General features: G+C 43.6%; 1 protein-coding gene across 1 annotated transcript in view; it reads left to right on the top strand.

Moving 5' to 3' along the window:
• LOC137383268 (cytochrome P450 3A30-like) overlaps positions 1-17609 on the top strand; it is a 51556-nt gene that overhangs the window by 877 nt on the left and 33070 nt on the right. Inside the window, exons 2-3 of the mRNA XM_068055808.1 lie at positions 12487-12580; positions 16511-16563. Coding sequence (XP_067911909.1) covers positions 12487-12580; positions 16511-16563 — 147 coding nt within the window. The remainder of the gene's footprint in view (positions 1-12486; positions 12581-16510; positions 16564-17609) is intronic.

Raw genomic sequence — 17609 nt, 5'->3', positions numbered from 1 at the left:
TGCTATTTGCACCAAGCTGGGAAATCTTGTAATCTCAAGTCTGCTCTGTATAAAAGGGATATATTTCACTTCTGTACAAACAGGGGCAATCATAATAAGAAACACTTCTACTCTGCAGGGATTTATAATACAAGACACTGTGTAAGGTGTGGAAGGACTTCTCTTATCTGGGTTCAAAATTACATAATACACTTGCAGGAGGTAGGTTGAATGTGACAGAGACGGATTTGAGGCGAAGCTGTTTTTTGTAAAAGTGAAACCATTGTGCAGTACATGGTGAGAATACATAGAGGAAGTTTTAGTTGGTATCAAATGTTATCATTTGGCCTTTTGCAGTGGGTTAGATCTTTAGAATCACAGTATTGTTACAGCACAGAATGAGGCCATTCGGCCTGTTGTGTCTGTGCTGGCTCTCCAAAAGAGCAGTGTATTTACCTAGTGCCACTCCCTGCCTTCTCCCTGTAGACCTGCACATTCTTCCTGTCATTGCAAGGCAACCTGTCAAGAATGAGGCACATCAATTTTGTTATAGACATTGAGGTTTAACTGTTGCTGGAGCGAGGAAATGAGTTGTTAAACAGATCAACCGTCGCTGGAAAAAAAATTACGTACTAACAGACATTAAAGGTGAGGAAATACATTCCAGGGCCTGCTCAGGAGGATACAATCCACAACAGCCAGGACTGCTTAGACCAGCTGGTCACATGACTAACTGGCTGTTCCAGGGTTTTCTTTTGAACTGGCCACAGAGAGTTTAAAGGCGGAGTGTCTGTTTGTTTGCTCCTGAACTGAGAAGATCTCTCCTGTCTTCTCCCATCTCTTTCTCACAAGCCTCTGAATTAACTGAAGACACATGAACCACAAGAGAGAAAAGTCTCCTACAGCGAACAAAGTTTAAGAATACTGGGCCCCAATGAAAAGCAAGATCTAGCTACAATCAAGGACTCTACAGTGAGCTCAAAACCATAACAACAACTCTTCAGATATTGCCTCAAACTTTTCCACTTTATTTTTCTTCTACTCTTTACTGTCTCAATTTGTACTGTGTATCGCGTATGCATGTTAGTGTGGGCGCATCGTGTATCCGTAGGCGTCAACTGAATTAGAGTTTAGGTTTAATAAATTCCAACTTTTCTTCTTTAAACCTAAGAAAGCCTGTTTGTACAGGTTTCTTTGCCTTAGTTGGAAAGTGGTGAACAAGAATTGACCAAGGTGTTTAAAATTAAACCCTGTTACAGTAAGACCAGATGAAGGCTGAAATGGAACCCTAGACCTCTTTCTCACCTGGTTGTAATACTTCCTTTTCAGATAACAAGCCAATTCTGTTTTGAATGCCTCGATTAAATCTGCCTCTACCACACTCTCAGGCAGTGCTTTCCAGATCCTAACTACTCACTGCATGAAAAAGCTTTTCCTCATGTCACTATTGTTTCTTTTACCAATTATCTTAAATCTGTGTCCTCTTGTTGCTGATCTTTTCACCAATGGGAACAGTTTTTTCTCTATCTACTCTGTCCAAACCCCTCTTAATTTTGAATACCTCTATCAAATCTCCTCTCAACATCTCTTCAAAGAAAACAGTCCCATCCTCTCCCGTCTGTCTAAGTAACTGAAGTTCCTCATCCCTGGAACCATTCTCATGAACTTTTTCTGCACTCTTTCCAATACCTTCACATTTTTCCTAAAGTGTGACTCCCAGAACTGGACACAATATTCCAGTTGAAGCTGAATCAGTGTTCTATACAAGTTTAACATAACTTCTTGGCTTTTGTGCTCTATGCCCCTATTAATGAAGCCTAGGATGCTGTATGCTCTATTAACCATGCTGTCAACCTGTCCTGTCACCTTCAATGATTTATACACATATACACCCAGGTCCCTCTGCTCCTGCACCCCCTTTAGAATTGCACACTTTATTCTATATTGTCTCTGCATGTTCTTTCTACCAAAATGAATCACTCCACACGTCTCTGCATTGAATTTTGATCTGTCACTTGTCTTCCATTCCACCAATCTGTCTATGTCCTTTTGAAGTTCTACACTATGCTCCTCACAGTTCACAATGTTTGCAAGTTTTGTATCATTCACAAATTTTGAAATTGTGTCCTGTACACCAAGGTCTACGTCATTAATATATATCAGGAAAAGCAAGGGTCCCAACACCTACCCTTGGGGAACTTCACTACAAACCTTCCTCCAGCTCGAAGAACATCCACCAACCACTACTCTTTGTTTCCTGTCCCTCAGCCAATTTTGTATCTACGTTGCTACTGTCCCGTTTATTCCATGAGCTATAACTTTGGTCACAAGTCTGGTGTGTGACACTTTATCCAATGCTTTTTGGAAATCCATGTACATCACATCAGTAGCATTGCCCTGATCAACCTTCTCTGTTATCTCATCAAAAAACTTCAGCAATTAGTTAAACGTGATTTGTCCTTCACAGATCCTTGCCAGATTTCCCTAATTAATCTGCATTTGCCCACGTGAATATAAATTTTGTCCTGAATTATCATTTCTAGAAGCTTCCCCATTACTGAAGTTAAACTGACTGGCCTGTAGTTGCTGGGCTTATGTTTACATGCATTTTTGAACAAGGGTGTAACATTTGCCACTCACCAGTCCTCTGGCACCATCCCTGAATCTAAGGAAGACTGAAAAATTATGGCCAGTGCCTTTGCAATTTCCACTCCAGGTCATGACAGTGTAGTTGTGTATGGTGCATTGGAGGGAATGATCTCGATAGGCTGAATGGCCTTTTCCCAGTCCACGGTTTCGTCATGTTCATGTGAAACTTTGTCTCAATATAATAAATGTAATCTGATAAAATCTATAATTAACTGTTTTTGAGGGTGATTAACTGTAAGTGCTAAAGAACCTCCAAGGTGGCCAAAATGAGGTCTTAAACGGAAACATTAGTTTAGTGAATGTTAGCATAAGACGCCATCTTGGTAAAGGAGTTGAAGCTTGTGACAGGAACATTCTCCTGGAGGATCACTATTGGGCCATTTGCAATTTTAAATTGCTTGCTGGTGCTCATTAAGGAAGCAGAACAGCATTTTGGTGGATAGTGCCTGACCTAACGACCTCTCCTAACAGCAACCAGCTGATTGGGAGAAAATCATTGCAGAGGATTTAGAGTGGCACCTAAAGGCTTTAATTACCTTTTTACTGTTCACTCTCTGCTGAATGTTTGAAGAGGACTTTTGAAACACACCAAGAAACTTTCTGGGACACTTTGTCAACACATCCCCAACACTCTATCTATATTTATTCTGGAAATTTTTTGAGGACTTCACCAGGACTTCCCCCTTCCTTTGGACCTCCTGCACCAAGACCTCCTTGTTCTTATTATTCATTCTTGGGAATTGGGCGTCACTGCTGAGACCAGCATTTATTACTCATCCCCAATTGCTCTTAAGGTGGTTGTGAGCCATCTTCTTGACCTGCTGCAGTTCCTATGGTGCAGGTACACCCACAATGCTGTTAGATAGTGAGTTCCAGGATTTTGACTCTGTGACAAAGCAACGGTGACTATATTTCCAAGTCGGGATGGTGTGTGACTTGGAACTTGCAGGTGGCGGTGTTCCCATGCGTCTGTGTCCTTCCAATTGGTAGAGGTCGCAGGTTTGGAAGGTGCTGTCGAAGGAGCCTTGGGGCGTTGCTGCAGTGCATCTTGTATATGGTGCACATTGCTGCCATGATGCACCTATGGTGGAGGGAGTGAAGGTTTAAGGTGATGGATGGGGTGCCAATCAAGCGGGCTGCTTTGTCCTGTAATGTGTCGAGCTTCTTGAGTTTTGTTGGAGCTGCACTCATCCAGGCAAATGGAGAGCATTCCATCACATTCCTGGCTTTTGTCCTGGAGATGGTGAACAGGCATTGGGGAGTCAGAAGGTGAGATACCTGCTGCAGAATACCCAACCTCTGACCTACTCTTGTTGTCACAGTATTTATATGGCTGGTGCAGTTAAGTTTCTGGTCAATAATAACCCCCAGAATGTTGATGGGTGATTCAGCGATGGTAATGTCAAGGGGAGATGGTTAGATTCTCCTTGTTGGAGATGGTCATTGCCTGGCATTTGTGGCACAAATGTTCCTTGCCACTTATCAGCCCAAGCCTGAATGTTGTCCAGGTCTTCCTCTTTGTGTTGTCAGAAGTGGAGCAGCCATGATGGATTTATAGATCCAAGATTGCATGTGACTGTGTGTGTGTGTGTGTGCGTGTGTGACCTAATTTAGAGAAACTGGTATTTGATAAAGTACCGCATAAAAGACTTGTGAGCAAAATTTGAAGCCCGTGTGATTTAAAAGTGCAGTACCTGCGCGGATACAAAATTGGCTCAGGAAAGAATAAGCGAAGACTTGCATTTAAATAGCACCTTTTCACGGCCACCATATGTCTCAAAGCGCTTCAAAGCCAATGAAGTACTTTTTGAAGTACAGTCTCCATTGTAATGCAGGAAAAGCAAAGATCAGAAAGCAGAGGGTATTAGTGAACAGTTGTTTTTCAGACAGGAGGGAAGTATAGTGCTGTTCCCCAGAGGTCAATATTGGGTACAAGGATATCTTTTTGATATCGCAGTGACTCCTGACCACGCAGAGCCTGCGCAGAACGATCGCGGATATCATCAATGTGTGCAAATGTTTGCCAGTATGAATGCGAGCATGTGCGCGCTGATGTCACCACACAATAACGTCCTCCCCCTCAGTCACTGCGATTGCCGCTTCCATTCCCCCGAACAGTACCCTGCTCCCTCCCGCCATCCCGATTTCAATCGCCGCTTTCAATTTCCGGCTGCCTTCCCTTGCCGCTTCCCCCTCGGCCACTTGCTCCCAGCATCGCTGCTTCCATCCCATCCCAAGTCAATCGTTCCCACCCTCGCTGCTTCCCTCCTCGTCCAATCGTTCCATGCTGCCCGAAGAAGCAGTGGGGGAGGGGGGGCAGGGAATGAGCAAGTGGCTGAGGGAAGGCAGCGGGGAGCAAGCAGCGAGCAGACGGGCGAGTGAGGGAACGGTGAAGAGAAGTGCGATGGCAGGAGGGAGCAGAGTATTGTTGAGGATGGAATGAAGGCCACAATCGCAGCAATTGAGGAGATTTGGGGTTAATTTGTTTTTGTGATAAATTGAGCAGCACCATCTTTATTACTGGCAGCTGCCTGAGACGATGTCAGACAGTGACGTTTCAGTGGATGAGGCTGCATTTGTGTATGTGCCAGTATGGTGCCACCTAGTGGTTGTATTGTCAGCAAATGCAGCCTTTTGATATATAATAATAATAATTTGGACTTGGGCATACCGAGCACAATTTTATAGTTTGTAGATGATACGAAACTTGGAAATGTAGAAAACAATGAGGAGGATAGTAATAGACTTCAGGAAGACGTAAAGTGGTGAAATGGAAAGACACATGGAAGGTGAAATTTAACGCAGAGAAGCATGAAGTGATTCATTTTGGTAGCCAGAATGAGGAGAGGCAATATAAACTAAATGGTACAATTTTAAAGGAGATGCAGGAACCGAGAGATCTGTGGGTATATGTACAAAAGTTTTTCTACATGGCTGAACCAGCTGAAAAGGCTGTTTAAAAGGCCTATAGAATTATTGGCTTTATAAATAGAAGCATAGAGTGCAATAGCAAGAAAGTTTTGCAAACCTTTCTATAACACAGTTTAAACCTCAGCTTGGGTGTTGCAGCCAATTTGGGGCATTACATTTTACAAAGGAGGTCAAGGTCTTGGAGAGGGCATTGAGGTGATTCCGAGAATGGTACCAGGGAGAAAAGAGAAAAGAATTCAGTTCTATGGAAGGACTAGAGAAGCTGGGGTTGTTCTCCTTACAGTCGAGAAGGTTAAGAGCAGATTTGATAGAGGTCTTCAAAATTCTGAAGGATTTTGATCAGAGTAAATAAGGAGAAACTGTTTCCAGTGGCAGAAGGATTGGTAACCAGAGGACATGGATTTAAGGTAATTGGCAAAAGAAGTGGAGGCAACAGAGGAAATGATTTTTTATATATACGGTGAGATGCTATCTGCACAGCCTGACAGCATGGTGGAAGCAAATTCATCGATAACCTTCAAAAGGGAATTGGATAAATACTTCAAAAGGTAAAGTTTATAAAGATATGAAGAAAGCGCAGGGGAGTGAGACTAATTTCTTATCTTTCAAAAAAAAAAAGTAGGCACAATGAGCCAAATGGCCTCCTTCAGTGCTGTATCATAGAATCATAGAAGCTTTATGGCACAGAAAGAGGCCTCTTGGCCCATCGTGTCTGTGCCGGCTGAAAATCGATCCACCCAGTCTAATCCCACCTTCCAGCATTTGGTCTGTAGCCCTGCAGATTGTGGCACTTGAGGTGCAGGTCCGGACTCCTTTTGAATACGTTGAGGGTCTCTGCCTCAACTACCCTTTTTCAGGCAGTGAGTTCCAGACCCCCACCACCCTCTGGGTGAAAAACATTTTCCTCATCTCCCCTCTAATCTTTCTACCAATCACTTTAAATCTCTGCCCCCTAGTCATAGACCTCTCTGCTAAGGTAAATAGACCCTTCACCTCCACTGTATCCAGGCTCCTCAAAATTTCAATCAGATCTCCCCTCAAGCCTTCTCGGTTCCCAGGAGAACAACCCCAGCCTATCTAATCTTTCCGCGTAGTTGCATTTTTCCTGTCCCGGCAACATCCTCGTAAATCTCCTCTGTACCCTCTCTAGTGTAGTTACATCCTTTCTGTAATGAGGTGACCAGAACTGCACACAGTACTCAAGTTGTGGCCTAATGAATGATTGATTTATACAGTTCCAGCATAACCTCCCTGCTGTTATATTCTATACCTCGTCTAATAAAGGAAAGGATTCCATATGCCTTCTTAACCACCTTTATCGACCTGTCCTGCTACCTTCAGGGATCTGTAAATATTCACTCCAAGATCCCTCTCTTCCTCTACACTTCTCAGTATGTTCCAATTAATCTTGTATTCCTTTGCCTTGTTTGACCTCCCCAAAAAAAGCATCTCACACTTCTCCGGGTTGAATTCCATTTGCCACTTTTCTGCCCACCAGACCAGACCATCAATATCTTCTAGCAGCCTACAGCTATTCTCCTCGCAATCTACTACACGGCCAATCTTTGTCTTGTCTGCAAACTTCTTGATCGTGCCCCCTACATTGACATCCAAATTGTTAAAATTTATCACAAAAAGCAGGGGACCCAGTACTGAGCCTTGTGGAACACCACTGGAAACAACCCTCCAGTCGCAAAAACACCTGTCAACAATTACCCTTTGTTTCCTGCCACTGAGCCAATTTTGTATCCACCTTGCTGTATTTCCCTGGATCCCATGGGATTTTATTTCTTAACCAGTCTGCTGTGTGTGACCTTGTCAAAAGCCTTGCTAAAAGCCACGTCTACCACATCAACTGCACTACCCTCCTCTATCTTCCTTGTTACTTCAGAACATTCAATCAAGTTGGTTAAACAAGATCTTCCCTTAACCCCACTATTTAAAAAGGGAGGTCGAGAGGAAGCAGGGAATTATAGACCAGTCAGCCTGACATCGGTAGTGGGGAAAATTCTAGAGTCCATTATCAAAGATTTTATAGCAGAGCACTTGGAGAACAGTGGTAGAATCGGGCAGAGTCAGCATGGATTTACGAAAGGGAAATCATGCTTGACAAATCTACTAGAATTCTTCGAGGATGTTTAGTAAAGTTGATGAGCGGGAGCCAGTGGATGTGGTTTATTTGGACTTTCAGAAGGCTTTCGACTAAGTCCCACATAAGAAATTAGCGTGTAAAATTAAAGCGCATGGGATTGGGGGTAGTGTATTGTGATGGATAGAAAATTGATTGGCGGACAGGAAACAAAGAGTCGGGATAAATGGGTCTTTTTCCGAATGGCAGGCAGTGACTCGTGGAGTACCGCAAGGATTGGTGCTGGGACCCCAGCTATTCACAATATATATTAATGATTTAGATGAGGGAACTAAATGTAATATCTCCAAATTTGCAGATGACCCAAAACTGGGTGGGAGGGTGAGTTGTGAGGAGGATGCAGAGAGGCTTCAGGGTGATTTGGACAAGTTGAGCGGGCTAAGGCATGGCAGATGTAGTATGATGTGGATAAATGTGAGGTTATCCACTTTCGTAGTAAAAACAGGAAGGCAGATTATTATCTGAACGGCTATAAACAGAGCAAGGGGAGTTGCAGCGAGACCTGGGTGTTCTCTTACACCAGTTGCTAAAAGTAAGCATGCAGGTGAAACAGGCGTCAAAAAAGGCAAATCGTATGTTGGCCTTCATAGCGAGAGGATTCGAGTACAGGAGCAGGGATGTGTTGCTGCAATTATACAGGACCTTGGTGAGGTCACACCTGGAAAATTGTGTAGTTTTGGTCACCTTATCTGAGGAAAGATGTTCTTGCTATAGAGGAAATGCAGCGAAGGTTTACCAGACTGATTCCTGGGATGGTGGGACTGACGTATGAGGAGAGATTGGGTCGGTTAGGATTCTATTCGCTGGAGTTCAGAAGAGTGAGGGGGGATCTCATAGAATTTTATAGGTTTCTAACAGGATTTGACAGGGTAGATGCAGGAAGGATGTTCCTGATGGTGGGGGAGTCCAGAACCAGGGGTCATAGTCTAAGGATATGGGGTAAGCCTTTCAGGACTGAGATGAGGAGAAATTTCTTCACCCAGAGAGTGGTGAACCTATGGAATTTGCTACCACAGAAAGCAGTTGAGGCCAAAACATTGCATGTTTTCAAGAAGGAGTTAGATATAGCTCTTGGGTCTAAAGGGATCAAAGGGTATGGGCGAAAGCGGGAACAGGCTACTGAGTTGGATGATCAGCCATCATAATGAATGGCGGAACAGGCTCGAAGGGCCGAATGGCCTCCTCCTGCTCCTATTTTCTATGTTTTAAAAGCCTGGGGAACATTTCTTCCGGCCCTGGTGATTTATCAAATTTCATGGATGCTAATCCCATTAATACTTCCTCTCTCCCTATCATTCTTTGGCCTGGATTTTGCGGTCAGCGGCAAAGCAAGGGTGCTCACTGCTGAACTCGAAGAAAGCTGCAACAACTAGTTGCGGTTATTGACTTTTTTACTGGTACTAAAAGCTAATTTTCAATTCTCTGGATATTGACAATGGTTAATTGCAATTCTAAAAAGTGCCAAATACATTCTCAAAAACAAAAGCAGCGAACATCACTTTCTAATTGTATCTGATGTGTCAGTTTATCGAGGATGTGTTTCCTTCATTTTCTTTGCCTGTGTAATTTAATTCTTGCTGATATTATTACTTAGCATTTTTTTTTAGAAGTAATTTTATAGCCACAAACTAAGACTTTTTTTTGTTCGGTGCCTTATGGAGTCTCTCAGAAACTTCTTGTAGTAATTTTGAATTTGATGTGAGAAAGTGTGTGGAGATAATCTTCAGAGTGCCTTAGTGTGCACTAAGTATGGCGAAGAAGAAACTATCTTGAATAAACACATAAATCACATGGCTGCCTGCTCTCCCATGCCATTATGTTTCAGTCTTGAGTGCCAGTGACATAAATGCACCAAATTTGTCATCAGCATTCATTTTAAGGGGTGGGCAAGGCTTTGATAATTAGTTGGTGAGGGTCCCTGGGGCATTGCAGAAAGTCCCAGCAGATCATGACTTGGCATAAGTTATTCCTGCCATAATGTGCTGGAATTCCTTTTACTGCAATAAAAGCGTACACTGTAAATAAGCCATTACCATGGTGAAAGCTTTCATCAACTTCAAGGCAGGGAGCGGAAAGCCAGTACCTGGATACATCTCCTATAGTTGGATTGGGTTTCAGACTGGCACAATGTATTCTTTATCGAACTTGCATTGTAATTGATGTTGCCCTTGGAGAGGCCAGCAACCATCAGCTTTAGTAATGTTCACTGTCTGTGGTTCCACTGCACAAGGGTTTTGAGTTTATTGTCATGCTGCTGCACCAAATTTACAATCTCCATGGGTTCCTATATGATTCTATAGCAGACTTGAATGTTGCTGGGTTTCTGCTGAAGCAGTTACTAAAGCAATGCACAATCCTGTCCTGAAGTCTCCGAAATCCTGAACCTTGTTTTTTTTTAGATTGCAATATTATTTACATTTTTAAATGGAGGTTATCTGTTAGACAAGAGATTAGTGTTTGAATAAGGACATAAGAAATAGGAGCAGGAGTAGACCATACAGCCCCACGAGCCTGATCTTCTTTTCAATATGATCATGACTGATCTTCTGTCTCTACTCGACTTTCCCGCCCACTCCCCCTATCCCTTGGATCCCTTAGAGACCATAAATCTGTCTATTGCAGCCTTAAATATACTCAATGATGGAGCATCCGCAACCCTCTGGGGTAGAGAATTGCAAAGATTCACAAGCCTTTGATGAAATTTCTCCTCATTTTAGTCCTAATTGATCGACCCCTTATCTTGAGACTGTGCACCCCCCCCCCCCCCACTGCATGTTCTAGATATCCCCAGCCAGCGGAAACAACCTCTCTGTATCTACCCTCTCGAGCCCCTTCTGAATTTATTTAGAAATACAGCACTGAAACAGGCCCTTCGGCCCACCAAGTCTGTGCTGACCAACAACCACCCATACTAACCCTACACTACCCCCATATTTTCTACCACATCCCCACCATTCTCCTTCTATCTACCTACACTAGGGGCAATTTACAATGGCCAATTTACCTATCAACCTGCAAGTCTTTTGGAGGTGGGAAGAAACCGGAGCACCCGGCAGAAACCCACGCAGACACAGGGAGAACTTGCAAACTCCACACAGGCAGTACCCAGAATCGAACCCTGGTCACTGGAGCTGTGAGGCTGCAGTTCTAGCCACTGTGCCGCCCAACATAGAAGCTTCTATGTTTCATTGAGATCGCCTCTTATTCTTCTAAACTCCAGTGAATATGGGCAGAATTTACTCAGCCTCGCATCATAGAACAACCCTCCCATCCCAGGAACACCAATCTAGTGAACCTTCCCTGTACTGCCTCCTACGCAAGTATATCCTTTTTTAAATATGGAGCCCAAAACTGCACACAATACTCCAGGTACGATTGGAGCAAGACTTCCTTATTTTTGTCATCCAATCCCCTTACAGTAAAGGTCAGCATGCCTTCCTAATTGCTTGTTGTACCTGCATGCTGACTTTCTATCTTCCTGGTTCGAAGTCTCTCTGAACATCAACATTTTGCGAAAGCATACTGCATACAAATCCATCTTCCAGACTGCCTTTGCCAATTTGATTTGTCCAGTCTACATGAAAATTGAAGTCCGCCACAATTATTATTTGCCTTTGTTACAAGCTCCAATTATTTCTTAATGTTCTGTCCAGTGGCATAACTACTGTTATGGACTAATTAGTGTAATTTTCCTGATGTACCAGAGAGCTGAATGAGCTCTGAAAATAAAAGATACAACAGCTAGATCTTACATTAGCTTCCCCATTAGATTGGGAGGTACTCATTAACTTTTCGAAAAAACTACTTTGTTATTCTTCCTTGATGTGTTGTAATGTTTTTGATATTCTCAGTATCATCTTAATGGCAGACTTGGTATCTCTTTAATAGATTTTCCCCTGACTTGTTGACATGATAGAGGTTTACAAAGTTATAAGCGGCATGGACAGAGTGGATAGTCAGAAGCTTTTTCCCAGAGTGGAAGAGTCAATTACTAGGGGACATAGGTTTAAGGTGAGAGGAGCAAAGTTTAGAGGGGATGTGCGAAGCAAGTTCTTTACACAGAGGGTGGTGAGTGCCTGGAACGTGTTGCCGGGGGAGGTGGTGGAAGCAGGTACCATAGAGATGGCGCAGTGGTTAGCACCACAGCCTCACAGCTCCAGGGACCTGGGTTCGATTCTGGGTACTGCCTGTGCGGAGTTTGCAAGTTCTCCCTGTATCTGTGTGGGTTTTCGCCGGGTGCTCCGGTTTCCTCCCACATCCAAAGACTTGCAGGTGATAGATAAATTGGCCATTGTAAATTGCCCCGAGTGTAGGGATGTGATGGGGAATATGGGATTACTTTAGGGTTAGTATAAACGGGTGGTTGTTGGTCGGCACAGATTCGGTGGGCCGAAGGGCCTGTTTCAGTGCTGTATCTCTAAATAAATAAAATAAAGAGGCATCTTGACAAATACATGAATAGGATGGGAATAGAGGGATACGGACCCCGGAAGTGCAGAAGGTTTTAGTTTAGGCAGGCATCAAGATCGGTGCAGGCTTGGAGGGCCGAATGGCCTGTTCCTGTGCTGTACTGTTCTTTGTTCTTTGTTTAACTATGGTGGCTATTGTAGAGGTTACAGGATGGGAGGGTAACTAGTCTGAACTGGAATCTGGGCCCAAACTAGTCAAAAGCATGAGGTGATAGCCAAATTTTTGCATTCCGTACACCATCAACATTCTTTGTTAGCAATCTGTCGAGATTGTAATAAGGATTGTAATCTGTTAAATTCAACTTGCAGGTACAGTGTTTCACCATATGGGTTATTTAAACGGATTGGAGTTCCAGGGCCAAGGCCACTGCCGTTCATTGGAACATTTCTACATTACAGAAAGGTATGTTTTATTTCCCTCTCTTGACCATGTTAATAACTCCAGTTAGAACTTCACTGGTTATGAAACTATTCTACCATCGCACTGCTTCTTCCTTTAACTGAGAGCTGAGAGAGATATCTTCAAAGCTCCTGCTTATAGTTTTCTATGTTTGGGTGAGAGGAGACTCAGCGCAGAGCAGGAGTGGTGTTAACTGAATGACTGACTCTGTCTCTCTTGATGCTGCAGTGTAAGTGTTTCATTTAATGAACCAGCTAAAATTGGAGAAGTTCTGCTGAAGGACAATCTCACAGTGTCTATAAAGTCTGGTTTGAACTCGTGTCCCTGTGATTGGCAATGCCAGTGTTTCATCCCTGGACTGACTGCAGTGGTACAAAAGAATTCATTTAACAGTTTGGCTAATGAATGCATTGATTTTTTTAAAAAAATTTTGTTTAAAGAGGCAAATACACAAATTAATGGCAATGAATGTATGGGATGGAACACAATGGGCCAGAAATAGGTGAGGACCTCGATGGGGCAGCGTACAGGAGAACACTGAGATGCTGGGTGCATTGGCTGGCCTGTCAACCTCCTGAGACTGTCAAGGAGCATGGAGGATTCCAGCTCCAGGTTGGCAGAGTGCATTGCGCGGTACTTGCCCTCTCTGCAGCCTCTGCTCCATCTCCCATTGTGCTGCGGACCCAGAGCCACTGTCACTGCTACCTCTCTATCTGTTGCTGCCTTTGTGTGCACAGGTACCAACTCCTCTGCCTTCCCTTTCAGGATGCAGCAAGAGTCCCTGCTGACTCCAGGAACTCAACACAAGACCTCCAAAACACTTTGAAGAATAAAAAAAAGTTGTCATAAACTATTTTGCATGCAATTTGGGTGCCTGGTCTTCAAGCATGTTACAGCCTGGTGCCTGGTCTTTGCAGAGTGCTGGAAGAATACATTGCCAGTACTGGTGCTGTCCAAATTCAGGATCCTGGCGTCGCATCAGCTGGTTAGTCTGTGGGACGTCAGGATAGTGCTGCTTCACAGGCTTCCTGCGCATGCTGAGGACACCTGCATGGGCGCCATTTTGAGTAGGCCTTGCCTTGCCACCAGCTGCTGCTTCCGGAAAGTTCCAGCATCACTATGCAACTGAATTATGCATCCAGTATTTTCTCAATGTCCTATAATTGTTCAAGTTTTTATTAAGAAAGTGTTTTTTTTCAAATGGTGACAAGAATACATTTTAATTTCCTTTCTCCTCAGCCCAAGTGGATTAGCAGGTGACCTACTTCCAGGCTTCTGACTATTTCTTGGACTGGTTGCTAGGAGGTTTGAGAGAGATCTTTTTATTCTGGTTCAAGATTCCATTTACCTTGCTCAGGCCTCACTCCCAAAATTGGCCACGCCCCCAGGCCAAAATGGCAGCATTTTGCTGATTGTGCTGGTTTGGGAAGGCTCTTCAAACTGTGCTCCATTATCTTGGGTGCACAGGCACTAGTTGACATGTTTTAAAATTTTTCATATCAAAAATTTAATTTACCAAGAAATTGATTAGCATACACCAATGGAGATATTAAATGATTCAGTATCGTTTTAAATCATTGTCGGTGATTTTTAAAAAAAATTGTATTGCTCAGAGTGGACGCCTTATTAAAACTACTTATTCTTGCTGATGAACCCGTTCTCCCCTATATTAATAAAACGGCACCAGGTTATCACCCGACAATGCATCAACACTTTTTAATGGAGGGAAAAATAAAGAAACTACGGTGTCAGTTTCTGGAAGATTTTATGTCTGTAATTGTGCAAATACATTTAGCGGAAAGTTGAACTGTAATCTAGCAATTTTGAGAGAATTTTCCCGATTTATTGCCAAAGCTGAAACTCTACCCGGTGATGTTTATTAATTGAAAGTAAAACGGGCCAGTGTGGATCTTGATATAAGAGGACTGTCTGCTGAACACTGCAGGCTAAATGGCTTCTCTGTGGGAGGGAATGGAGAGAAATGGTTCTTTGGTACTTCTAGCAGGCAGCTGAGATCCAGCCACCCAATGCCCAGTTATCCACAGCTGATGAGTCACCAGTTAGACCAGGGTGAAGGGAAGGAGCAGGAGATTTATCTTGTGTCTGCCCTGCCTCATGCCACCTGCTGCTCAAATCCTCATCCATACATTCCGCACCTCCTGACCTGTCTATTCCAATGATCTCCTGGCTGCCTCCCAACTTCCACCATCCATAAATTGAAGCTCATCAAAAATTCAACTATGACTTGTGTTCTAATTCATACTAAGTCCCATTCACCCATCACCTCTGTCCTCACCAACCGACAGTGACTCCTGGCCCTTGAACACCTCACTTGTTTGAAAACTCTCATCCTCGTGTTTAAGTCCCTCCATGGCCTCACCCTTCCCTATCTGTGAAATCTCTAAACTCTCTGAGAACTCTGCGTTCCTCGATCCTTGGGCTCCTTTGCATCCAGCACTTCTTTCACCTCCCCATTGGCAGCAGCGTCACCAACCATTTAGACCCTAATCTCTGGAAATACCCCTAAACCTCTCGCTTAGACCTTTTATGATCCCCTCCCCCCTCGATCCCCTCATGTCTCTCTCTGGACCAAGCTTTTGATCCCAATGCTTCCTTCAGCTCGGTGTCAATTTATTTTGTCTGATTTATGCTGCTGATGAATGTCGGCATTGAACAATGTTAATGGAGTGGCCTTAAAGAAAGATCTTGCATTTATATAGAGCCTTTCACAACTTCAGGATATCGCAAAACACTTTACAGCCATTGAAGCACTTTTGAAGTGTAATCACTGTTGATTGTGGGAAATGTGGCAGCCAATTTGCAAACAGCAATTTAATAATGACCAGGGAATCTGTTTTGGTGATGTTGGTTTGAGGGATAAATCTTGTCCAGGCCAGCAGGGAGAGCTCCCCTGCTCTTCGAGTTAGTGCTGTGGGATATTTTACCTCCACCCGAGAGGGCAGACTGGGCATCGGTGTAAAGTCTCATCCAAAAGACACGATTTACTCAGTCAGGCCACATCACCCTCCGATCACCTGTAATTATATATGGGATGGGGGTCCTGCATCTCAATGTCCTTATCTCACCTGCTGGCTGGGTGAGCAGGGCTCTTTCGAAGATGGACAAGGATGCATACCTGTGATCTTGTCCACATCGTGTGTGTGGGGGATGAGGATTGGGAAGGTAGCAGGGTGGCACAGGTAGTGTAGTGGGAGCAGTTGTGGGTTTACAGTGCCCTCCATTCTCTGCTGGTTGAGTTGTTTCCATTTGCCACTGCAGAATCCAGTGGGAGAATTGTACATCTAACAGCAGCTGCCCTCCTCCAGCGTGTGGGATGCGCTACCACAAGGAGTGGTTGAGGCAAAACGCATTAATGTATTTAAGGGAAAGTGAGATAAACACACAAAGGAGAAAGGGGCAGAAAGTCCTGCTGATAGGATGGGAGGAGGCTCGTGTGGAGCATAAACACTGGCATTGACCAGTTGGCCCAAATGGCCTGTTTCCATCATTGAAAGTGTTTTCAAACTGTCTCCTGTGATTGGTTCTCTTGAAATCACATGAATGTACACATGGAAGATGTGAGAGTGGAATGGAGTTGAAAAGATGCATTCCTTGTTCCAGAAGTTTCTTGTGAATAGAACATTTGTAAGAAATCCAACATAGGCCATTGACCTGAAACATTAACTGTTTCTTTCTCCACAGTTGCTGCCTGACTTGCTGTGTATTTCCAGCATTTTCTGTTTTTTTTATTTCAATCTTCCAGCATCCACAGTATTTTGCTTTTGTAATTTGTGTATGTCCTTTATCATCAAAACAATACAAGCAAATATATTTTCCCTCCTAGTGACCCCACATTCAGATTAAGTAATTATTGTTCCACTTTTTGTATTATGTGAATATCTTTGCTGATGATTTTGTTTTCTTCCTGGTCAGGGTATGTTTGCGTTTGATACAGAATGCTACAAGAAGTATGGAAAGATGTGGGGGTGAGTTCATTTCATCAGCCATAATGTATATGAAAATATGGACGTTTTTCCCTTTCAAAATTGCATTTTACTCCAGTAATGTAAAATGTAGTCCAAGAAGTGTTGTACAGGTCATAATCACAGTTTAAAGGCACAGATCATTCCAAGTAGTCTTGACACTGATGCATTCAATTCTAGCATGTCAAAGGATGCTGTATTTACATTGATGTACACTGTTGGTCGGAGTACCTTCACTTTTATCATTGCACTCAAGGATGTTACATTTATATTGAGTTGTGCCGTTTTCAGCAGGGTGGGGGTGAGGGGTTGTTAAACCTTAACTGATTTTGTTCCTTTGCAAACATTCAAACTGAAGAAATGTCTCCAATGGTGCATTTACACTGAGTCTGAAATTCACTCTGTTTGGGTTTAGACACAGGTGGGGCACTTCTCCCTTCAAGGAACTGGAAAGATGGGGGTGAAGCCCCACTCTGCTGGGAATTGTCCCATTTCCTCTGTTGCCTGAATCTTCTGTCCGTGCTCCCGACAGCAAGGGAGCGCGTCTGGGAGATCTTCCCAGGCTACCCCAGGAATTCCATCCATTGAGAACTGACAAGAATTCGAAGGAGGCCCCAGGAAATGTTCCAACATTCTCACAAAGTTAATTGATCCTGGAGGTGATATTTGTTCCCTGGGAACTTTTAAATTTTCCACTTTCTTTGGCCCAGAATAGTCTCTGGGAGGTGGGGGCAACAAATCCACTCTTTGGAGGGGTGGGTCACATGGTAAAAGCATTTATGGAGGCTGCTTTCCTCTATTTTGCATGTTTTTTTATTTATAACACATTTTGACTGGGTATCCTGGGCATCAACTATTCCAATGTTCTCCTAACAGTCTCTTTCCCCTCTCCCTGCCCAGGTTATCACTGTAGTATAAGGGTCAGAAAGGGTTAATCTTGAGACAGTGTAAAGAATGCCTCCTACCCTGATGATGTAAGAGATCACATGAGAGAGAGACTTGAAGATAGATGCAGCGTGGCTTTGGAGGTGTCACACAGACCAGTGTGA

Source organism: Heterodontus francisci, chromosome 24 (genome assembly GCF_036365525.1).
Source record: "Heterodontus francisci isolate sHetFra1 chromosome 24, sHetFra1.hap1, whole genome shotgun sequence".
Taxonomy (NCBI): domain Eukaryota; kingdom Metazoa; phylum Chordata; class Chondrichthyes; order Heterodontiformes; family Heterodontidae; genus Heterodontus; species Heterodontus francisci.
This window is presented reverse-complemented; position numbering and strand designations above follow the sequence as displayed.